General features: G+C 41.8%; 1 protein-coding gene across 17 annotated transcripts in view; it reads right to left on the reverse strand.

Annotated features, from left to right (window-relative positions):
* Positions 1-10,135: 10,135 nt before the first annotated feature.
* Positions 10,136-25,835, reverse strand: part of svila (supervillin a) — a 77,397-nt gene continuing 61,697 nt past the window's right edge. For 13 of the 17 annotated variants that reach the window (XM_069151293.1, XM_069151283.1, XM_069151279.1 and 10 more), the window contains 13 exons: positions 25,614-25,789; positions 25,112-25,265; positions 24,696-24,975; positions 23,879-24,033; positions 23,565-23,670; positions 23,027-23,234; positions 22,814-22,947; positions 15,317-15,472; positions 13,521-13,664; positions 13,223-13,344; positions 12,910-13,065; positions 11,381-11,401; positions 10,136-11,007 (listed from right to left, as the gene is read on the reverse strand). In XM_069151293.1, the coding sequence (XP_069007394.1) occupies positions 10,921-11,007; positions 11,381-11,401; positions 12,910-13,065; positions 13,223-13,344; positions 13,521-13,664; positions 15,317-15,472; positions 22,814-22,947; positions 23,027-23,234; positions 23,565-23,670; positions 23,879-24,033; positions 24,696-24,975; positions 25,112-25,265; positions 25,614-25,789 (1,899 nt within the window). In that variant the 3' untranslated portion in view covers positions 10,136-10,920. Of the gene's footprint in view, positions 11,008-11,380; positions 11,402-12,909; positions 13,066-13,222; positions 13,345-13,520; positions 13,665-15,316; positions 15,473-15,578; positions 15,671-22,813; positions 22,948-23,026; positions 23,235-23,564; positions 23,671-23,878; positions 24,034-24,695; positions 24,976-25,111; positions 25,266-25,613; positions 25,790-25,835 lie in introns of those variants that run through there. The other 4 variants (XM_069151295.1, XM_069151282.1, XM_069151280.1 and 1 more) reach the window with 2 other exon arrangements.

Consider the following 25,835-nt stretch of genomic DNA (forward strand, 5'->3'; position numbering starts at 1 on the left):
ATGATCCCACAGTAATCATCCCAGAATATTATATGTCTCATTCTCGACCAGTCTGTACCTGTTTGTCATTACTCCTAACATGCTATCAGTTTGCAGCTAATAGTAACAATGCTATAAACCACAGAACATAAATATATACAATATGCATTAAAGTGACTGCATGTTAAAGAGAATGGGTTCTACTGTAAACAGTCAAACTGTATTTTTGAAATGGCCCTTAGGTGAGCATGTTATCATGTTAACATTTGCTAATTAGCACTAAACACCAAGTAGGTCGACAACTGAGGCTCATTGGAACGTCGTTTTGTTTTATATTTCGTTGCAAACCACGAATGGAAACCAGCCGATGGCAGTGCAGACAAAATCAGGGTTCACCAAAGTCATCAGGATTCATCCTCTGGAGACCAGAGACCAGCAGCATAGCTGAAAAAGCGATCAGAGAATACAATTAATCCTGTGTGTGTGCCAAGAGTTCAAATACGAAGGGCAATTAAAAGGGTCTGATACTGTTCCTGTTGTGCAGAAACTGAACGCAGCACAGTGACATGCACGGAACAAGAGGAAGCAAAAACTTCCATGACTAAGTTCGAAGTTACATCACTCGATCAACATCAGCACCTAAGTTACACGCTTTTGTGACGACATTTGTGATTTCACCATGAACCTAAAAACTTGAGCAAAGAGTGCACATGAAAGCCACGCAAAACAGTTCAACTGGCTCATAGCTTCACTGTTGGAAATTTTAAGAATTTGAAGGCTCCGATTAGTTTTACAGAACACAAAGTGGCACATTAATGAAGAATAACACAGTGAGGGACAGCTAACTCTTTATCTGCCAAACGTCTCACTACTTCACAGGATTCTATCGGCAGACTATGCAGCAAAGAAGTAACCACCTGTAACAAAGCTGATGCTGGTGATACGGTACGGTACGATACGGTACGATACGATACGATACGATGCGATGCGATGCGATGCGATGCGATGCGATGCGATGCGATACGATACGATGCGATGCGATGCGATGCGATACGATGCGATGCGATGCGATGCGATGCGATGCGATGCGATGCGATACGATGTGATGCGATGCGATGCGATACGATACGATACGATACTTTATTGTCCCCATGGGGAACTTTTTCTTGGGATTTGATAGAATGTGCGCTCTCATCTCATACCAGTGGTCACAAAAACGTGTAAATCAGGTACTGATGTTGATCAAGTGACGTAACTCGGAGTACTTTCCAAAGTTATTGCTTGCCCGGCTCCGAACACATCACTGTGCTGCGCTCCATTCACGTCCAACAGGATCAGTCTCAGAACTTTTTGAACTCAGTTTATAAGGATTTGATTTGAATGTAATACAGTGAGTGTAACATTAAAATGCTGCTCTGCATTTTGTAACTCGCCGCATGCCTCGTATGTAACATAACATTTTGTTTTACTCTTTGCCATATTTGTAACGTTTTATTTTCCTCGCCAGAGAAAGTTTGCCTCCCCAGTTGAAGCAGCTTTGGAGGACAGGTGGAGGTCAAACATCTCATGGCTCCGATCAGTCTGCCAGACTGTCAATGCTCTCCTCTCTGACTAATTCCATTTAACGATTCACTATTGAAGGTAAGTCCTTATTAGCCTCCTTTATTAACCACTAATTATGCTGTAGACAGCAGCCAGCTGTTTGCACACTGCAGCTCTGTGCAGTTAGCATCTGTGCGTCTGTGGAGGGGGTCAGAAGAGGGGGAAGGTGGGTATTAAATGAGTGTGTTTGTCACCTGAGGGTGAACTGGGCCATAACACTGATGGAGATGTGCTGTTAGAGGCCCCAGAGTTTTCAGCTTGTCTTCCCATCAGTCTGCGCGGCGCTATGGAGCATTTGGAGCGGGATAACTCACATCACATCATCATTTGGAGTTGAACTAAAGAGAGGAGTCCGCTGTTTTTGTTTCCCCAGCTTTGGGTTTTGGAGAGCACAACAGCGAGGGAGCGAGTCCTGAGGCTGAGTCACTTTCTCCTCTTGGTAACGCTGCTTTATGTTTGTGTTTGGATCCCTCGACGTCCCAAATTATACACCTGACCCTCCTCTTTTTTTTTTCCCCCCCGCTCAAAAAGCGTTTGAAGTGAAGCTCATTTAAGTTCTGACCGGCACATGTTTTCTTCATGACACAAGCAACTTGTTCCTGCTCTACAAATCCAAAAATCCACCTCTGGCTTACAAGTCGTGCTCGAGAATAAGCAGTGAGCTGGTGAACAGAAAACTACCGGATGAAGCTTCGCCTTTCTTCATGGAGCTGCTCCCCCTCTCTAAATGCTGGAGCACCACCCAGCATGCAGCCAGGTCTGCTCTCATCATCACCCACCTGGTTAACAGCATCCTCCCCCACCAAACCTCCCAAAAAAAAAACATCAACTAGTCTGTTCTCCACAGCAGGCTGCCAGGCCCGGGGCTGGGTCACAGGATGGAGAGGCTGTGTGGAGGACGGGTGGAGGAGCTGGAGGAACGAGGGGAGTGTGTTTGTTGGTGTTGATTAGAGGATCAGAGTCTCTAATGATGCCAGGTGGCGGTGGGAGGGCAGTCTCTTGACTCCGGTCCAAAGGCTTCGATTTGGAGGTGTGGTGCACACTTAGAAAAGCACACAACAGAGACACAGAGACACACACACACACACACACACACACACACACACACACACACAGCTACACTTAATGGTGGAGAGCAAGGTAGGGGAGCTCTTCTAAAAGGCTCAGATACTTTCGATTGATTCAGTGATTGGCAGATTACTTGAGCAGCAGTTTCTCCTCTTCAGCCTGGATGGAGGAATAATGTGACCCAGACTGCTGCTTTGAACTTCCTTCCAAATTTCAGAGAGAAATCTCGTTCTAACAAGCTGCAGCCTGCACACACACACACTGGAGTCACTGAAAGGGAAACAAAGGCCAACATACAGGCTACTCAGTTTTGTGTTTAATAGCAGCTAATCAGGCAGAAGTCAAAACTTTTTTAAGCCGCCGAAAGAATCATTTGGACTGTTGGTTCGACAAAACAAACATGAGAAGATGCTCTCTGAAACTGTGATAAAGACTTTTCATTTAACATTTGATATTTTAAGGATAAATAATTGATTTATGAAACACAAAATCAACAGAGTGTGAAGCAGTGCTTTAACAAGTAGTTTCCCTTTTTGTTTATAATGTGCAGAAGGAGGCACATGCACACACTTGATTCATGCTGACTGACAGTTGTTGGAGGACATTTGCAATGAAGTGTAGCTCTGCAGAAGAAAGGCAGAGAAGAGGACGACAAGGAAGTAAACATGGATGTAAACAATGATTTACATTTTTCCTAAAATCAGTTTTGCAATTCTTTCATGAGGAAAAAATTGTACTAAAGATATTTGTCAGCGTTCATGTATACACACATGGTGTTTTGGTGATGAACGCTGAGTGTAAACAGAAGCTCTGTTTGTACACAACAAATCTTTACAAGCTGCCTTTAAATGAAGGAGTTCTTTCAAGGAAAGTCCTACTTTAGTTTTAATTAGTCCCAAGATCACACACGTTCCTCCTGGGAAAATTACAGACCTGAGTTTGGAAAGAGTTTTGCTTCCTAAATCTCTTCAGTTGATACTTTGAGTAGATAATATTGTCAAATCCTTCTCGTTTCTTGTCTTTAAAGGTGACCTATTATGCGCATTTACAAGTTTTTCTTCTGGGACTTCGCTGGAACAGATAAAGGAGAACTGTGATAGAGTCATGTCAAGGGAAACTGGTATCAAAAACAAAACGAAGAAAGCAAACTGAAAAAAAAAACACCTGCCAACTAATTTCTTTCAAAAGGAAGGTGAGCGTAACGAACACAGTTTAAGAATGATATAAACTAATATCAGCAGTTGTTTACATTAAAGGCTGTCAGCAGGGATCTATTTGAGCATATTTGCATTGTGTAACAAATGAATTACTGTCACACATAAATTCATCAGCATCGTAGCTCAATGTCATATGACCACAGAATAAATAAAAAATATGCTGTAAAGCTAAACATCAGGAATCAGCAGCAGGTTCTTCGTCATTCTGATGGTGTTACTGAGAACCATGTGAGCTCATATTGCGGAGACTAAGTTATTCCAGACAATCATTTGGAGAAGTTTAAAGTTTTTAGAGGAGCGTATCACTAACACCAGGTAGCCTGCCAGGTTGTATTTTGCTAACACTTTTTGGAAAACTGATCTTTTTTCTTTTTGTTTTGACACCTAAAACCTGAGTGAAGTCTTCTTCAGTTGCCTTTTATAATACAATAAGTTTGTATTTTCTCAGTGTAGCAGTTAGGAAATTAAGATGGTATTATTATTATTATTGCTATTATTTAGCTTTGTCTTATGCCTTATTGATAGATAAACATGGTTAGGAAATTAAGATGGTATTATTATTATTATTGTTATTATTTAGCTATTTAGCTTATTGATAGATAAACATGAACAAATAATGTTCTTTTAACTATCGTACTCCAAGCAAACTCTATTTAATCCAAATAAAGCAGTTGTAAACTACAGTATGTTGAGACAGATTTAAGCACATATCAGATTATTACTAATGTAAATGTTCTATGAACAGTTTATTAGTGACTTCCCCTCAAAAAAGGTTCATGTGTGCAGTTGTTGGTCATGTGTCAAAAGCCGTGAGAAGAAGGGTCCCACAGACCTGCTTATATAAACGGCCCAGAATGCTGTGCTACACACCTGGTGGACATCACGAACATCTGCCACAGCAAAAATTACAGCAGGATGTTTGAGCCATTGCTTATTGTGTGACATCACAGTGGATTTACTGTTTCAGTCACAAGCCATAAACGCGCTTTTCTATATAAGCCCTTCTTGATAGGTGCACACGAGGGAAATGGTCCAACACAGCAAGTAGAATGTTATTCTGCTGTCGTCCAACGACTGTAAGTTATAGTATCTCCCTGCACTGTCGTTGTCAACTTGGTGGCATGCTGTGCCTGCGGCAGACGACCATATAAAGAAACTGGTGACGAGCTGACAACAGCTCGGCGAGCGTTCAGAGACGCCTGAAACTCAAGCTTTTCTCTCAAAGGAGTTACTTTTACATACGTTTACTTCATTATGTGAAACTTTAGCTACATTTATGATGAACGTCTAACACTGTAACATTATATATGTGACAGAAAAAATGGAAATGGTCCTGTTAAATAAGGGACCTCTCTTTCTCTCTCACCAGTGGTAGAAGGGGGTCTGTATTTTCAATGCAGGACACTTAGATTTTCTTCCATTTTGTCCATGTCCATAAGAAGTTCATCAAACAGAAAAAAGGACCTCAGTTTCAGATTACTTTTATTTTCCTCCACACTTTCTATTTTTTCCGTCTAAAAGTCAAAGTGTCTGCAGAGCAAAAAGGTTAATTCCACCATAAACCTGTGGAATAAAGTCGAAACGTCTATAGATCTGTGGTGTGTGCCTCCTGTACTCCTGCAACTCAGGGGCCTCAGGTGGTGCGGAGCCCGCATCCAGCTTTTAAAGTGACCGTCCAGGTTTAAATTGGACAGAAGACAGGAGGAGAAACGCAGCGAGTGGACCTGAGGCACGTGGCTGCGCTCCACATTATATAAATCCACACCACTTTTATGGGCTCCATCAGGGTAGAGATCTAAATCTGGGTTAACAAGCAGAGCTTACCGCTAAGAGCCCAGGGCACCAGAGAAGAGAGAAAAAAGTCCTCTGTCTGAAATTCATTTCCCACAAATCATCTCGACTCTGAGCCTTTGAAGTGGCTTTCTTAGACTTTGGACAGGAAGTGTTGGTCTTGGATGTTTTTTCCAACCCAAAGATGGAGGGAAGAGGAGAGGAGAGGAGAGGAGAGGAGAGGAGAGGAGAGGAGAGGAGAGGAGAGGAGAGGAGAGGAGAGGAGAGGAGAGGAGAGACACATAGTGTATGTGCATTGTGATGTTGGTAATCCACACATAAATAGAAACTGAGAACAAAACATGAGCGCAGCATGCAGAAGTATATGTGCTAAGCCCGGTTTGGACTCTCATTGTTCGCTGCTTGTCATCTCCCGTGGATTGAGGAGAGGGGAGGAGCGGGCACGCTGCCAAATGCAAATATTGTGGAATAAATGGTGCTAAAGCTCAACCGTGCCACTTTGCACCTAAGCCTGTGTTGAATTAACACTGTTATCATAAACAAAACATTATGTTAGCGTGGCAGTGGGCTGAGCGTCGACAGATGGTTAAGAGCATTAGGGAGATACCTGCCAAAGGGCACTTTTCACCCCCTGTTTGGGCTATTAGAATTCACAGGCGAGTCATGGCTGCAAAAGCGCCTGTGGCATATGGCCCAGTAAATATTGACTGATATTTTAATTACCCTTTGCATAATCTAATAATTAATCACAAACATTACAGTTGTACCCATGCAGCGCCAAAGGTGCAGGGTTTCACGATCACTTTCTGTGAATGAAGAGCTGTCACACAACAATTGAGGATGTATTTGTCCAGGTTTCATGTATTTTTAATGTGATGCAGTGGAGCAAAGGTCCTGTGTAAAAAGTGAGGAATTAAGAATACTGTGTTTCCAGTTCAGTGCTACAGTTTTCTGTCATAACAAAAGGCCATTCACTCTTTTGAGTTCATATATTTTACAGGTGCAAATTTCATTCTCTGTATATTTGCACATCTGAATACATATTTGCAGGTCTTTGCACACACAGAGTTACAGGTTCAGGACTATGTTTGCACATGTTTGCAAATAATATTACGACACAGTAACCTGGTATCACACCAAAGCGTGTATTACACCCATCAGTGCACTGGAGGATACGGTGTCGGTGTCACACTCTTCTGGCCTGTAGTAAAAATTAAGGTGCCTTAAGTTTAAGCACCAAAAACCACCTGGTTAAGATTAAGATCATGGTTTGAGTTCAAATAAGTTATTTTATATACCCAACGTTACATTATGCATATATATAACTTCCACTCCGGTCTCGCAGGTGAAAATCGGGTGTTTGTTCCATCCAACCACCCCAAACATCCTCCCCACGTGGACTTTTTCACTATTCCCACCCATCTTGCCATCCTTTCATGTGTCACCTGTTACCTGTAAACTTTTATTGTTTGTGCCTATATGGAGCAGCTCTGTCTTTATCTGTCTTACATGTTGCTCCCCCGTAACTCTCCTCACCTGCTCAGCTTATCAGACCAGGAGTTGTTCTTGATCCAGACGGACTCCCTGATCTTTCTCAGTGGCAGCTCCAAAACTTTGAAACAGCTTCCTCCTTTTGATCACATCATCAACTTCACTCCGTGTTCAAACCCCGATAAAAAACACATTTATTTTCTTTAGCATTTAAAGTTTAGATCAAATTTGATTTAACGCATTACTGAGAATTTATATCCTTATTATTGGTTTGAATTCCTTTTTTCTTTTTCTGCTTATTTTTTATCTTGTTGTGCAGCTCTTTGGGCAGCTGCTATATAACTTGACTCCTTGTAGTTTGTTACATGACCTCCTTCATTGATGGTCATACAAGTGTGTTTTTCTTGCCTCTGCAACACAAAACGTGACACTGACACACACTGACTGTTTCCTTTCGGCTTTGTCGTAATACCAGTAACACATATTATACTGTACAGGTGTGCATGTGTTTTGCATTCATAAAGGGAAACATATGAAAAGAAAAGCTGGTTGGATCTCAGCACAGAAACTGGGCTCAGAGTCAAGAACAGGCTCCAAGATACTATGTACGTACGTGTACACACACACACACACACACACACACACACCTGGCAGTGTGTGCACAGCAACGTACTGTACATCCCGCCGTCTTCCTGGAGACACGGATAGGAGGGTGGGGGCAGGGCTCTGAGTGGGTGTGGAGGAGCGGGTGGGTGGATATGCACCGTGTCGCCACATCAAACTCCTCGCAGGCCAGAGGAGTTCAGAGGACGGCTGTGCAGCAGAGTAATCCAACTTAGCATGCAAGAGAGGGCGAGCAGATGAAAAGCAGCGAGAACCACGCAGCAGCTTGCCAAGCGCTTTGGAAGAGGCTGCAGCTTCTTCTGCCTCTTGTTGCTGTTTCTGGGCAGACTGTTGAAACATTGAGCAACACTCGAGCAACAGTTGGATGGACAGAAACCTGCTGTGTATATTGTTCTACTGTGATTGCATGAAATTCCCCTCTAATTGCTCTCGTTCCTCAACACAGGCCAACGGCTGATATTGAGAACATCTGAGAGCTTTCAGTGTGAGTGTGTGTGTGGGTGTGTGTGAGAGTGTGAGTGTTTAAGTGTGTGAGTGTGTGAAGAGTTGGAGGACAGCCTGGAAAATGAGGCCGTGAGGTTTGACAGGTTGGACGGCTGATTGGAGTTTTCACCTGCGACTTTCTGTCAGTAACTGAGGTGCCATACGGTCATAGGTGTGAAGAACTGACTGACATGAAAATATTCTCAGACTCAGAACCAGCATGAATGCATGGACTTCACTGAAGCAGATAGATCTCTTCTACTGTTGCACATCATACACATCACAGCACAGTGGTGACTCAGTGCTTCCTTTGGGTTTGTCGAGGGTTAACTTGATCTGCAGTCCTCTTTCTGTCATGCTCAACCTTTGAAAGCCGGAGTTTTCAGCCCCTGTACCTCACTTCTCTCCCTGACACGCAGTATAATCCACCCAATGTTGGCCACTGGCAGTACAAAAAAGCTGAAATTATTAGAAAAAAACATCAACACTAACCTTATTTTTTCCTAAGAGGAATTTCTGTTCAACCACATGAAGACTTTAAAGTCGAGATGGAGGTACTTTGATGTGGCAGCATCAGCACACAGTAAAAATACTCCACCGTCTAGCATTGAAAATCTTACCTTTCAAAGTAAAAGTATGTGTTTTAGAAGGATTTTAGTGTTGCTTTGTAAACTGTTTGGGTACAGCTGGATCTTTATCAGTCATCAAATGTTTTATATAAAAAGTCCTGGAAAGTAACTTGGAACTAAAACTGTATCATAAACATCGAGGAGTGGAAGTAGAAAGTGAAATACTCAAGTTAATGTATGATTACTTTTTATTTTATAAACTAAACAGAGTATCTGTGTCATGTGCACAAGTTTCCACACTGTATTTAGCAACTGATCATTTCACCATGAAATCTGGGACACTTATGAACTAAATTCTTTCACTGCACTGACAATGAACTTCAGCTGACTGATGTACTTGATCAATTAATAAACAAATTTATTCTCAGAGTAGATTTCCTCTTTTATTCCTTGTTCTAAATGAGCTCTTTTCTCAGGAGGCGTTTGAACATGTGACAGCAGGAGGAGCTCATCTCTAAACTGTGTGGAATGAGTCATGGTTGAATTTAGCTGCTTCACTTTCAGCATCCTGGTGTTGCATATGCATGTTGGATCACTGGGACACTTGAACAGAGCAGAGGCATCATTAATGTGAATAGGAACGCCTTTGCTTTTTCTACTATGACAAGTCAGAAGGTGTGCTGTGAAGTCGATGGAGACACTTTTGATGTGTGCGTGCTGACATCAACATGACCTGCAGTGGTTCTGGACTTTTTTGTTTTATGATCATCTAAAATGAGGCAACTTGCAACCCCTATTTTTACTGGCTTTAACCAAAGAATCATTGTTTTGTCAATTAGGTTTTTATGTTTAAAAGAAAATGAGGACAAAGCAGAAATCTTTTATATACAAACACAAAAATTGTGCATCTTTCCTTCAATCATCTGCTGAGCTTTCAGGTTTATACACTGACTCCCTCAAGGAGCATTGTTCCTTGAAGCAGGAGCAGTAAATACTGTTTGATCAACATTCATCAGTTTACTGTAGAGAAAGAACTGTGTCCACAGCAGAATACTACTATAGCATATACAGTGGGTTCAGTGATCGATCAGAATTGACCACAAGTTTGATCATCTGACTTTCTGTAGAAACTTGTATTATAGTGCCCTCTAGTGGCTGATATAAGGACTCACCTCACATAATACAATTCTAGGAGTTAAACCCACTACCCTGTGCAGATGAGTGTGACATCATCATGGAGAAGAGTTGAAGTGCGGTAAAAAAAAAAAAAAAAACCAAGAGGCAACAACAACAACAAAAAACTTTTTTAACGGTTTATTTCTCTAATAGTTCTTTATATCACAAAACAGTCTTGAAAATGCTGACTAGGATCTGTATATAAACTGTACACAAAGCAAGGCACTATACACTGAAGGACTTCAAATCAAAGACAGTTGATTATCACTCTGCCTTTAAACAAGCCTGTATCTTCACTGTGATGATCAATTCCATAATGACACTACATGAAACTGCTTCATTTGATTTGTAAATGGCAAATAGTGATCTGTACAGCAAGAGAGACGTTCCGTTACATCCACACAAACCTCTGCAACATTCATTTTACACTTTATTTCATGACTTTCTGAATATCTGTGATGCTTTTTTAGAAATTGCTGTATGGACTTGATATAAATATAATTTATTTGTAATGCACAAACATACACGTGTGATGGGGAGTGAGTCCAACAGGCTGACAGACCTGCTACTACTCCAACAGATGGCTGCAAGGCTGACAATGTAACAGCACTGGCTGTCCTGCATATAGTAAATATGTACATACATTAACAGAGTGTACATTTAAAGGAGTGCTGTTAACACATTCACTCAGAGGAGCATCCACCCACGTGTCTCCTACAACCAAAACACCAACATAAACAGGAGGGAAATCTGCAGCACGAGATGCTGCCACACCTCTCGTCCACCGATTCGTAGCTCCTCTCATCCATCCTCAGCCCTCCACTGAGGGGTTAACCCTGCCGTGTGCAGACTTAAACAAAAGACAAGCCCACACCACTTCCTAATGGCGTCCTCCGATGCCCTCAGCAGCATTCAGACGGTCAGAAAAGACCTTTGGCTTTCTTCAAGTTCACCTGCTTCCAGCTGGGCAAGCCGCCGTACTCCTCTCTGCTCATCTCCAGGGCTTTCTGTGGGAGCAACACAAGTCACATATCACCTACTGTACTGATCTATCAGACATCCAAACCAATCAATCAGTCCTGCAGCCTGCATGGTGAGTGAGGAACCTCTGAGAACACACTCATGCATCAGTGGTTTGTGATTAAAAACAAACATCATTCATCTGTTCCAGTCAAAAAAACAAAAACGTTTGTTTGCGCCACATCTCCAGGATTCAGTCCACAAACGTGTGATTGTGAGTGAACAGCATGCTGAACAAACGAGAGAACTCAGATCAGAAGGAATAAAGAGTTAGAAAGAAAACGGATTATGGGTGACAACGTTGAACAAGGATGCTTTACAGCGCGTCCGGCTCGTCCATGCTCAACTCAGATGACTCACCTTCCCATAAACCCCTACACCCTGCAGGGCGGAATGAATGACACAGAGAAGTTTACAAAGAGAGGAGAGGATGGAGACATGACACGATTAATGATAAGAGATCAGAGAGAGAAAAAAAGGAAGAAAAAGGAGTGAACAAGATCCAAACAGGATAGATATCAAAAATCAAACCACGGAGACGTCAGAATAAACCGATAACAATTGATCTAATAGAAACACAACAGCGAGACACTGTTACACCACATGATGAGTTCCTTCATTATCATGAACACACACACTGTAGTTTTTCTCGACTCAGTCCTACACACACTGCTGACTGAAATACTCTCAACTCATCCGCCGCTTAAAATAGTTCCTAACAAAGAACTCCTGTTTGACATTTACTAAAGAGTTTCCGGATGTTTCTTTAGGATTTTAATAAACCTCTGGCTATAAAATAAATCTACATATTTGTGAAATATCTTTTAAAGATCTAAATCATCAGCAGGAATTAGTGGGGTTTGTGGCTGAGAGCCACAAACAGGGAAGATAAGTCTGAAAGTGTCCGAGAACAGAAGAAAGGCAGATTTAAGGAGGAACAATAAACAGAGCATGATATTCTACAGCAGCACTGATCTGCTTTTGGCTGATTAAAAACAGAGCTGTGGTGGGTCATAAAATCAAAACAAGACATCTTTGAGACAGAAATATTGACTGGTGCAGCTTTAAAATGATACATCACTTAAAAAAAATGTCCCCTTTGGGATTAATAAAGTCAGTCAGTCAGTCAGTAAGTAACTAACTAATTAACTAAGTAACTATCTATCTATCTATCTTACCTGGAAAATGTTTTACTTTATTATTATTATTGTGTTCAACAGCGTGCTGCGAACCTGTGAACATACCAACAACTGATTCCCACCATCAAACCTACATCTCCATTGTACAACCAATACAAACAGTACAAAACATACTGGTGGGTAAATTCAGCTACAGAGTAACACATTCACCACGACCCAGTCAGAGGGCAAGTTACAGAGAGAGAAAATAATAATAATGAAAAGTTCACAGAAGGCGATGATAGGCTGAAATACATATAAAGAACAACTGCATGTTTCTGATGTAGTCGCCATGTTTTCAGGAGTCTGAATAGAACATATCCTGCTATATTTAAGCAATATAATGTTGTGATTATACAATTCAATTCAACTTTATTTATATAGCGCCAAATCACAACATAGGTTATTTCATGGCACTTAACACATTAAAGTCCTTACAGCAAGACGTTACAATATTATACAGAGAAACCCAACAATTCAGCAAATTATAATGGACATTAGTTCAATCCAGTGCTTCAATGACGATAGCATGTTTCTATTGTCTCACAATAGCCTGTTAAAATGGCTATTCAGCAACATAATTGACTACAACCAGTGGAAAATCTCTTCTCTTTTCTGTCAGTTATCTAAATGTAAATTGTTTATGTGGGTGTCACGAGTGTTTACAGGAAACCAGAGCAGCTTGAAAGTCACATGACGGCAGGCTCTTACCTCAAAGTCCTCATCAGACAGGTAGACCTCCAGGCGAAGAGGGTCGACTCCCTCAGGCAGCGGCCGGGCCAGAACATCTGCCAGGGGGTATGTGGTCTTACATAGCCGGGCCAGCACGTCCTCCACCAGGATAATCTGATGACACACTTCTGCCTCCTGATAACACACACGCAGGAATGATACACTTTTTAATGCAAAAACCCAGAGAGTCGATCAAGAATGTGTGTTTTGGTTCAGCGTTCACTAATGGTTTTATTCAGACACTGAGAGCTGAACTGGTTTATGATCCGATAACACAATTTGATTCACACACCCTCTCTGTGATCTCAGCGATGTCCTCTCTGTGTTCCCAGCTGGGGAACATGTTGGTGAAGGTGAGCGGCTCCAGACCGGCGTGGATCAGATACGATTTGGGGGGTTTCTTGTCATTCTTTTCTGGGGAAACAAACCAAGAAGACGTCACTGATTTTTAAAAAGCACCTCAGGATTCTCTTTTTCTATAATTTACTTTACAAGTGGCCTCACAAGTCACGCCATCCCAACACATCGCACAACCAGACAGTGACACCGAGAGCATGTGTTTCCTAATAATGAAAAATAAAGAGGAATACCTCTGCAGTACTGCAGCACCGTCTCCATGGCACACTTCCTGTCCGAGTCCCAGCGGATTTGGGCCGAGCCGGTGCTCTCACTGTCCTGAGGCCACCAGCCCTGCCACAGGTAAACCTCATGGTGGTTGTCCACCAGGAACAGAGCTGATCATGGGAGAGAAAACAAGAGTTTGGTTGTAGGTTTACAAGCTCATGTGTTCATGTAGAACTGAGGACTCCAGGAGAACAGACAGACTCTTCAGTGTTAAGAGGTAAGAAGAAAGACAGTTATCTTCCCTGTGAACCTGCTGGTCCCGATGCGTCCTCGAAAGTCTTTAGAACACACTGAAGTAACAGAGGAGTGATACTTGTTTTAGACCAAGACTTATTTTTTGAACTTTTCCGGTATTTTATTTGCAGTTCTGGAATCCATAAGATATTTTGTGGTGTTAAGTACACAGAATTAGCATAATATTGATTTACATCTCCTCTAATAAGTGTCTCTGCAGCTCTACTAAGAACAGGATGCTTCATGTCTGTTTCTTTAAGGCACGTTGTAAATAATGACTCTCTCTTCTGATTGAATAGCTTCTGAGTGACACGTGCTCAGGCCAAGTGTAATTTTGTGTCCACACCCGTTGATGAATACAAGCTGTGTGCATTTATTTGTTGTCTCAACATTTTGACACTTTCAGAGTATTTCTAGCACCTGTTTTATGATCCAAAAAGAGAAGGTAATTTGAATTTATACAATATTGGATATTTAAAAAGCTTGAGGGAGAAACCCCTTTAGGCCTTCCAGGAAATCATGATCTTGTGGTTACAATAATGAATGCAAATTCAGGCAATCTCTGCAATAATTAGCTTGCAATTTTGCAAAACTCATTAGAAGCTGTGCGACAAAAAGTCATCCTTTAAAAAATTAAAAAAAATAAAAAAGTTTTATTGATAGAAATGACTCCTCTCATCATCAAAACATACGACACACTGGCTGACTGGAAAAGCTGGGAGTTATGGATCCCACTCTCTGGGAAATGTTATCTTATCAAAGGAATTAGGAAAATGTAAAGTCAGTTTTTGTGCATACAGTAGGCCTGTGTTGAATTAATATTGATCAAAAAGCATTTAAGGGCCTTTTTTCTATGTTCCATTCACAGATTATCTGTTTTCTGAAACTACTTCACCATATAAACTTTTTATAACAATAAAAAAAAAAAAGATTAGAACTCAAATATTTATGTGATTTACAGTATGCTTATTATCAGGAAGTGATAACATCGGACTCCTTTTTTAGGTCGTAGTTTAATGAATGTCTTCAATTTGCAATTTTTACTTTCCCACCAAAAGAAAATCTCTTCAAACTCAACGAATTGCATATTTTTTTTTTTTTTAATTATTTTTTAAAAGCTGCTGGAAGCTGCAATCAAGCATTTTTGATCTGAACAATCATTATTAGTCCCTCTTGGTTCCACAACAATTATTATCATCAACAGTGCTTTGTCTTGACTTTTACCTACTTGACCTACCAGAGTTAACGGGTATGAACGCTCTGGTTAAAGAACTGCTGTTGATGCGCTTTTATTTCTCAGTTGTCTCTGAACTGGTGTGTTTAAACAAGCTTACACTCACCTGAGAGAACAGTTTACATACAAGTGATCTAATAAAGCATCACTTAATAAAGTATATACACAGAAATACATTTTACAGAAGGCTTCATGCTTTGTCCAGCCAGCCTGGGGGACTTTTACTGCTCTGAGATTAAAGCTGCTACAGTTTACAAACTGTGTGAAGACAAGATATCGAATGTGTGCGTGTACCTGGCTGGGAGGCCGAGTAGAGGTCCTCCTGTAAGAAGGGCATGGAGTTGACCTGCTTGGGGTCTCTGGATGGGTAGAGAAACTCGACAGCTGTGAACTCCCCTGAGCTGCTGCTCAGCTGGTACAAACGAGGGGTGAAGTTGAACCTGCCTGGATCTGAGGGTCAACAAACAACAACAACAAACACATGAGCAGTTACACTTGTAAAATTACTCCAGTTGCAATCTGCCTTTATATTTACAGCAGTGGAAAGCAACAAAATACATTTACCTGAATGCTGTACTTTTATTGTGTATCGTAGTTTTCCTGTCCAGTTTTGAGATATTTGTACTTTGCCACTACTTCATACTTCAACTGCACAACATTTCAGAGAGAGATATGGTACTTGTTAATCCATTACATTCACCTGACAGCTACAGCTACTAATTACTTTACAGGTTAAGATTTGACATTAAACAGCATTGAATAATGTTATAAAAACAATGCATGGTCAATAATTAAATCAGTATTAAACTTGCTGGCTTGTGAACTCATAAAAAAAATCATATTTATCTTGTTTTAGATTTTTTTTTTTTTTGTGTTATTCTGACCTATGAGACATGTTTCATTGACACTATTCAAGTGGTATCACTTAAATCACTGTTCAAGTTCCAAAATGATGAAATAATTTCATATTTGACAAAACACAATGCGTGTCACAATAATTCCATCATCAGCTGATTGCAATTATTTGAGCTGACTACAATTACTTTTCATAGTTGTCAGAATTGTTTCCATTCAGCTGAAACATAAACATCATATTTCCATGACTATTTCAAAGTTGTTTCCCGCTGTTTGAGGTTTGACTGGCGGTCTGTATATGACATCATCTCATTGCTCCCCCTTCTTCTGCTGTGATTTAATGAGCAGAGAATTAGTGACTTGTCTGGTGACCCTGTGGTGGGACCCAGGCCGTAGGTTGGGAACCACTGGACTAAAATGGCAAATAAACATCTGTAAATAGTTCGATTACAAAAATCAAACAAAAAATGTATAACTTAGTAGTGATTTGAATTTAATTATTACTAAAACCAGACAACAACCAAAATCCATTCACAAAGAAAATGATTCATGTCTGGGCAGCAGGAGTTCATGTGAAAGATGTCAGTTCTCTATCAGAACTGTTCATGTCTTTGAATCTGAACCACTTTCTGATTTAAAACCAGATTTTCAGCTACACACAGCATCAATGTGGACAGAAATATTTGTTTTGATTCAAATTCACTGCATCACAGAACATTCTCTCCATGTGCATAAATTAGAATCCTGGAATGTTGATCAGGTCTCACTGACACATCACACAGTGGAGCTCTGAGTCAAGTGGAACCTGCAGCTGACACTCACACTGATCTGGTTTAGAGTAGACAAGTTTGTCTTGACTCATTTGTGAATTTTCAGGGAAAGTTATGACTTCAAATTTCTTCTCTCGACTCTCAAAGCAGATGTCCAAATCTGATGATGATGTAAGTACAACCAGCTGATTCTCTGAAACCGAGAGGTTTTCAGTACACAGAGTCTGACCACGGATCCACCAAACAAATATTTTAACTTTGTCAAAAAGTCAGTTACAGATTTAAATCTGTAATTATTGACCCAAAAACCTCTATATTATATTTGCTCAAACTAAATTGTGCATTTCAAAATTAAAAGCTCATTGTTTGATAATTGAATGCTGCCAAACAATAACTAAGTGCTACCGAAAGAGGAATTATATCCTGATTGGAACATGCACATTTGCACTCAAATAATTCAGTCAGATAATTCAGTCAGTTTAACAAACTGAAGTGTTGTGAAGAATCAGACCAGTTGTAACATACTGTAATAACTGTAATAATATTTGAACTCAACTGACCTCACTGTTGAAATGACTTCTTTTTTTGTAATAATTCCAGAGTACAGTGAGCCACCAGAAACATGAGAGTCCTGGTGTTTGCAGCAGCCCGAACAGACAGACTACTCACAGTGAGGCTCTCCTCCGGCAGACGGAGAGACTGTACACCTCACAGCAAGGCCTCAAAAACAGTGTGCTGAAGAGACTGGGACTCCTCAAACAGCAGGACCCCCTCCCTTCACCTCATCCCCCAGCTCGTCATCTCAAACCCAGACCTGCACCATCCTTCCGACTATGGCGAATGGGACCTTTTACAGTTGTACCTCCTGTTACTGAAGAAACTGAAGGCACAGAGCAACACCTGTTAAGTCCAGACACCGTGGATGAGTATGAGGAGGAGGAGCTGCACACTGACAGACGCCAGACTATCAGCCCATCACCTCCCGCCAGCCTCCTTAGCTCAGTGGACACTGAGACTCCCAGGGAGCTGAGGGCCATCCCGTTCATTACAACCCCCGATAACATGTCGTTCTCCTACACATGCTTCACTCCATTCTCGCCAACAACAATCCTTCCGCCGCAATGCAGAAGAGTGCGTCGTCTGCCCGTGTTGACAGCAAACGTCACAGAAGCAGGTCAGTTCTTTAACACACAAACTGATGAGTCGCAAGGGCTGACATTTAAACCTACAACCGAGTTTCCATCCACTCATATGAGGGAGATATTACAATATAATTCATGCATCACAGATGTTAATACTGGTGATTTACAACCCCGTTTCCAAAAAAGTTGGGACACTGTAAAATGTAAATAAGAAGAAAATGCAATAATTTGCAAATCTCATGAACCCATATTTAATTACAAATACACCAAAGATAACATATTAAGTGTTGAAATGTTCAAATGAATTTTTAATTTTAATAATGCAGCACATTTTTTTAAATGGGTGACAGGTCTGGACTGCCGGCAGGCCAGTTTAACATCTGGACTCTTCTACTAGAGAGCCATGCTGTTGTAACACTTGCAGAATGCAGTTTGACATTGTTTTACTGAAATAAGCGAGGCCTTCCCTAAAAGAGATGTTGTCTGGGTGGCAGCATATGTTGCTCCAAAACCTTTATATATTGTTCAGCATTCATTGTTCCTTCCCAGATGTGCTAGCATAGATTTGATAGCAAGATCCACTTTGTCTCCCCTTTTCTTTTAGGAGTTTAATTTGTTTTATGTGTTTGAGATAAACATGTTGCAGGTGTTCTCATGCAGCTTGTTCTTGGAATTGGGCTCCATTAGATATGAGCCAACTTGTATATTTATGAGGCAGTAATGCCTCTCTGTACCATCACAGATGCTGGCTTTTTAACTGAGTGCAGATAACAAACTGGGTAGTCTCTCTTCTCTTTTGCGTGGAGGATGCAGCATCCATGGTTTTCAAAAAGAAGCTCAAATTTTGATTTGTCAGGCAACAGGACAGTTTTCCGACACGTTCTTTTACAGAGTGGTGAACCTCAAACCATCTTCAATGCTGAGGGACTATTCCTTTCTGGGATCCTTTTTTTTATTTTTTTATAATCAATCATGTAACTGATCTGCTGCCATTTAACCTAATTAGTTGTGATATGTTCCACCAGGGGTTTTCCTTAGCTTTACACAACTTTTCCAGTCTTTTGTTGCACCTGTCCCAACCTTTATGCGATGTGTTGCTGCCATCAAATTCACAATGAGTATACATTTTCCATAAAACAATACAATTTCAACACTTGATATGTTATCTTTGGTCTATTTTCAATTAAATATGGGTTAATGAGAATTGCAAAGCATTGCAATTTGTTTTTATTTACTTTTTACACAGCGCCCAACTTTTTCCGAAACAGGGTTGTATCTAAATTATACGAACTAAACGCTCTCACTGTTCACAACTGCCACTTTCAAAGCTTTGTCACCTACTCGGGTGTAGTGCTGCACCGCAACAAATCTCTTACTTAAACAGCAACAGTTTTCTTGATTCGTTTACATGTTTTGAGTGTATGACGATCCAAAGCATGTCGTTCAAGAGAGACGATAAAAACAAATAGAATGGTAAAAGTTGTTGTGATTACATTTGAGATGTATTAACCTGAAGCCTTGCTATGACCCGCTGCCATTTGTGCTGTCAAAGCTACTGCATGAGACGGTAATACAAACTCAAGACTTCCTGTATTATTTCAAATTAAAAGCCCCCTCACTCTTTTTTCTTTTTTTTTTTTTAGACAGAAACTCCACTTTATTAAAAAGGCTTTTATTGTGAAACATTTGCAGGAATGTGTTGTGACCGAAGTCAGACGATCACCTAGACATATAGGCTACACGATTGACTTGCCACTGCAGGAGGAGTGGTTACACCTTAGAAACGAGCCATCCGGCCCCCATGGGTGTGCATTACATACATGTAGCTATATGTCTATGTATGTGTGCTAATGCGCCAGCCTGTGTCCGCAATTCAACAAATAGCACTGCATCCCTGTTTCTACTGAAATGTCAGTTGACTTAGTGACTGAAATTCTTTCATCTCCCCTTTAGTATGTTCTTCTCTAGTTTTGTACTTGTCAGATGTAAACAAACAGAAATGTAACTGATCAATATTTGTATCTTAATCTGAACAGACAAAAACATCAGAGGATACAGACTCCAGACAGCTAAACATCAGATGGATGCAATCACTGAGTCTATGAACCACCTGATGCACAACTTGGCCACCTCTTTTCTGCAACACCCACGACACCCAAAACCACCACAACGCCCAAAATCACCACAACACCCACAATCACCACAACACCCACAATCACCACAACACCCACAATCACCACAACACCCAAAATCACCACAACACCCACAATCACCACAACACCCAAAACCTCCACGACACCCACAATCACCACAACACCCAAAACCTCCACGACACCCACAATCACCACAACACCCAAAACCTCCACGACACCCACAATCACCACAACACCCAAAACCTCCACGACACCCACAATCACCACAACACCCAAAACCTCCACGACACCCACAATCACCACAACACCCAAAACCTCCACGACGCCCACAATCACCACAACGCCCACGACACCCAAAACGCCCACAACCCCGAGCTCAGAAGAGCAGACCTCATAGGACATTTGTGCACCCTGAAAAGACCATCAGCACTAACAACAAGCCAGACAGTACCTGCAGACTCCAGAGAGCAGACAATGAGAACCTGGAGGATCTGCAGCCACTGCGTAACCCGACAGAGAGTCTCCCTCTCTGCTTTAAACTGCTGAGCTCAGAAGACTGGTAAGACTCTGACCTCACACAGAAGACACAAACATTGTCATAAGCCAAGTAGTCGGCTATAATGCCATTTCTATGGGCCGCAGAGATAATCGATTGTAAATTATTTAAATTCTTAGTTCTTGAATCAGTTCAGTGACTTCAAAAACTGCCGACAGCTACTTTAAACGGCTCAGCAGATGTACATTTACATGTTGGAGCTGCAAAATACAGTGAAGTAATTGTGTTAATTCAACACAGGATGAGGAAGGTGGAAGGACTACGATGTGTCCGATCTCTGGCACAGCACCATCCCAACACACTGATGGTCAAACTGCACGAAGTGTGTTTGCTAGTGATAGAAGAGGTACTGAAGATAATTTTAATGCTGCTCTCCTTATGTCCACGTGTGTCTATAAGTGCACACACTGCGGTGCATCTGTGTTGTAATCGTGACTACTGACTGCTGATGTTCATTCTTACTCTCTCTAGGTCAAAAACCTGCGATCCTCGGTGTCCTGCCCAGCGATCGACACCCTCCGATCACTTTACGTCCACCTGCAGAAGGACATGGACCCTCAGGCAGAGAGAACAGGGAACGCTCTGCTGCGGAGGATCGGACAAGCAAATGCAAATGTATTTGTTCAGCAGCAGGCCAACGTGGCCCTGGAGGACCTGGTGAAGAACTGCAGTCCCAGTCGAGTGCTGCCTGCTCTGCAGAACACAGGGCTGAAGTAAGACCACCGTGGAGGATCAGAGTCCTTGAAATAGCAGCAGCAATCAAAGAAAATGAAATGAAACATTTGTTTGTGTTTGGCCTTCCTCAGACACCTGAGTGCTGCAGTGAGAGTCAGTGCTGCTCAACAGCTCCACCTGATGGCTGACACAATGGGAGCAGCTGCAGTCCTGACAGCACGCCAGACCTTCACCCAGAACTTCCTTCTTGCTGTTAGTAAGATGTGTCTGGACGCTGCTGCTGAAGTCAGGTGAGTTATCGCTGCATTTACTTCACGAGGATAAGAACTGTAAAACCTAATGATTCATGTCTCCTGTGAGAAATGCTCTTTGTTCAATCTATTGTTTATACACTAAAGTGCTAAATAAGAAACCCACATCTCTACAGGCCCCATGGACAAGCCATCCTTCAGCAACTGGCCGGTCACCAGGACTTTAGTAAGCTGTGTCAGAAGTTCGTTGAAGAAAGGGATCGCAGTTCGCTGGAAAAGATCCTGAGGAAAATAGCCAAATAGTGAAAGAGGAGATGAACACAAGAGTGACACTCCCAGAATCAGAACAGCCAAAATATGAACCAACAACTGAGTTTCACTCCACCTTTATGAGGGATGCAAATTCTCCAACTAGATTTAATTTCAGATTTTTGGCAGATTTTGTTGAGGTTTTACATAAATTGAAATACCAGCTTGCAAAACACTTGAATAAAACTTGATTCAATCTTTGAAATGTTGAAATTATTGATGTATCTCTGTATTAAAGCTGTCACTGTGCATGACTGCCACTGTCATAGTTCTGATACCATCATACCATCATCTGAACCATCAGTTGACTCGGTGACATAAATTCTTCTCTCTCCCCTTTAGTCTGCAAACTAATTGTCAAACAACCAAAGCGCTGGATTTGTTGCAAGCAGTTTTCTCCTCTTTTCCTTCCTCTGAACTTATTTGGGCCAACTAACTTTGTTGATACTTAATATGTGATTCACTAATGCTTCATAGGTCAGAGGTCATGAGCAACAGCCTTTGGGGTTGCCAGACTGAAAAATCTTGTCTCTAAAAACCTGCTAGAGCTACAACATTTAGTCAACTAAATGATTGATAGATCGACAGAAAATGTATCAACAACTGAGAAATTATAGATTTTTTTTTTTGGTCTTGGATTCATGTCAGTTGAATGTTTTGGAGTTTTGGACTCCAATGATTGATGATAGGAATTTCTTTTACCATTTTCAGATGTTTAGTTGACCGAGCGATAAATTGTGAAAATAATCAGTAGATTAATCGATCATAAAAAGAAGTTTAGAACTCAGCAGACCCAGAACAAACATCCCGAAATGACTCATTGGAATCTGAGGTGTATTTAAAGTCATTAAAATTAGTTAAACCTGGAGCAGCTCAACAGTAAAATATTAGTTACAAATCTAATAATTTCATATGTAAGAATGTGTCAGTCACAGAGGACATTTTACTGCACAAGAAGGTTTACTTTGATATCAAGTACAGTAGCTGAAATTACTTCGGAACTTTTACTTCAGCATTTGAATGCTGGACATTTTGATTGTAATTCAGTAGTATTACAAGTAGTACTTTTAGTTGTCCCACCTTGCAGCATGCAGTCGTACGCTTTCCTGTCCCTCCTCCCGAGGGCTTCCCAGAATCCTGTGGGCTCTGTCCCCTCATCACACTCCCGGATGGTCACCTTGCTACTGCTGTGGAGGCCAGTTTCCAGAGGACAACTGGACAAAAACAGAAGAGTGTCAATTTAAATCGTACTTCCTGAAAACTTTTTTTAGGGGAAAAAAGGTTTCCACTCACTGCTCTTTGATCTTGTTGGCGGCGGTCCGTGCCACCTCCTGTGTGTGTAGCTGGGACTTGCAGCCGTGCCACAGATAGATGAGGGCCTGGCTAACGCTCAGTAGCACCATGGAGACTCTGGAGCGCAGACTGGTGCAGTGACAGGCCCCCTCCAGCAGGTGGCCCTCCACATCCACCTCCCCACGCACACAGTACAGACGCCAGTCATCTGATATGAAGAGGGCAGAGGTGAAGTGACAGTCACAAGTGTCTTTTTCACATGTTAGCTGAAGCTTATATTAAAGACTGTTGCGTTCATATTAAGAGATGAAGAAGAAAACGTCTTTAACTGAGGTGTTAGTTGAACCCTAAAGACAGAAACTCGGTTGTTTAGAGGTGTGGGAAACTGCATAGCTCCTGGAAATTTAGCTCAGGGTGGTTTATATTCTGTTCTCTAATTTACAGCACAGTTGTCAGTGAGTGAGAAAGTTTAATGGATTAGCAGCAGAGAGCAAACTGTATGTTTGTGTTGATTAATGAAGCAGTGAAGTGGGCTTACTCTGTGAGTTTTCCTCCTCCTCTTCTCTCTTTCCTGAGTGGACAACCATCCCTCCTTTGAAGCACTGCAGGAAACATGGAGGCTCCTTACCCTGCTGGACTTGAACCTGGAGGAAGTCACACAGCAGAAGAGTGAAGATGACAGTACGCCGTCACGCTCACACAAAATGCCAACGTGAACATGAACAGACAGACAGGCGCGCGCACACACACACACACACACATACACACACACACACACACGCACACGCACACGCACACACACACACACACACACACACACACACACAGACAGACAGACAGTCTCCAGTGTACCTGTGCTCCCCGCTCCTCGTCCAGCTCCACCGTCATGAGTGCTGAAGTTCCCTTCTCACTGACGGTGGAGTTGCGGCCCTGCCAAAAGAAGTAGCAGCATTTCTCCTTCCCGGGTCCCGCCATCTTAAGCTGCTCTGGGTTCTGTCTTTTCCCAACTGATGGTAAAAGATTCAGAAGAGAGACATTCATCTGAGATGTGTGCCAGAACATGGCTCTGGAAAACTACAACATGCTGAAGAGGTCAGTGATCAACTGTATTCTGCTGTGAGCCCTGACTGATGGGAAATTCCTGTTTCTGTTCACTGCAGTGATCAAACTCTCCCTCGTTACCTCAACTGTCTGCACTCTTATATTCTGAGTTTTGCTCTCTGTAAAGTCATAGCATACTATAACCAACTAGTTTATTTCATTCTGCTTTACAAAACAAAAACAAAAGAAACAGCAGAGGCAACTTAGTCATATTTTCAGTTTAAACATCATAGTTTGCTTGTTCTCCTGAAACCTAGAGCCAGAGCACTAGTATCAAGAAAATCTAAACACACAAAAAAAGAGAACTGATCTCACTCTTTTACATTATTAAAGCACAGTTTAGCAGTCTGTTTCGTCGGTTTGTTGGTTAGTTCACACATATTCACACATAAATAGTTGTTTCTACAACATAACCCCGGGGGGCCTCATTACTATTGATTAAAACTACAAAAATATTCTTAATATCAAATTTTTTAACTCGACTGTCAAATATTCTCTTAAACGTCTTTCAATGTAAGATTATACGTTAATGTTCTATGAAAACATGATACATGATTTCAGTCCTGACCTGCAGCGCTGACCATGTACTTCCACTTCACCACGTAGGTGTCGCCCTCGTGGAACTGGCCGATGCTCTGGCGCGGCAAGCGGCTGTAGTCGAACTCCAGGATGTGCCACACCTCCACCGCCAGAGTGCTGATCTCGTAGCTCCGCCAGTCCTCTGCATCCACCAGGCCGTAGCCCCGCCCCACATTGAACCCGTCCAGGGTGGTGCAGACGGGCGCCTGGTGGAGGGGCAGCATCAGGGAGGCGTTGTACGCATGAGGCGGATCAGAGATGGGCTGCTCCTGGGGTGAAGATTAAAGTGGGAGAAAATAATAACACATGATGGAAGAGAGGGTCAGAACCTGCATCTGATCCTTGTATAACAGTCACATTAATGACAGCATGAGGACTGTTACGTAATAAAGTCCTTACTGATACCTTGTGATCAGTGAAGTGATCGTTGGTGGTTTTCGTGGGACTGGGTGTTACCCTAGAGTCACTCCAGTCAACAAACTTCTCTTTGAAAAGGGTGGTCTCATTGTGTTGAGTCAGTCTGCCAAACACAGCCCAGTCAGGTCGGCCCTGGCCTTTTCTACAGGTGAAGAGGAAACAGCCCTTCAGTCCCTGAATGTGCCCCCAATGTACTTATCACAAACAACTTGATGGTTTAGCATATTCTTTTCTAGGTTACTCAATAGTAGGGAGAACCACTGCATTCAAAATGATGTAGTTATGGTCACTGACACACCTCCATCATAAAAGGAGTTGAGTTCTAGTTGTTTACTAGTTCTCAAATTAGAAAAAACCTATCCATCAGCAGCATTACATTTTTGGCCTCTAAAATGATTCTGAACTCTATATGTAAATACACATCCTGTGAATGATCTGGAATACATGGGTATATAATCATGCATCAGAGCTGGGGTCTGTGTTTCCATACTTGGGTATGAGAGCGTTGCACTCTCCCGGGTCCAGCGGGTTGATGTCACAGTTTGTGTAGTCGAAGGTGCCGTTCCACAGGTGCTTAGCAAGCTGGAAGGCCACCTTCCTCTGTGCTAGAGTCACTTCCTTCCCGTGCCAAATGTACATCTCACTGCCAAAGTCAAAAACCAAGACCTGCACAGAAAACAGACACACAGAGAGAGAGAGAGGTGTTAAAATC

Source organism: Embiotoca jacksoni, unplaced genomic scaffold, assembly GCF_022577435.1.
Source record: "Embiotoca jacksoni isolate LCO1_2020_lvr unplaced genomic scaffold, fEmbJac1.0.p SCAF_17, whole genome shotgun sequence".
NCBI lineage: Eukaryota > Metazoa > Chordata > Actinopteri > Embiotocidae > Embiotoca > Embiotoca jacksoni.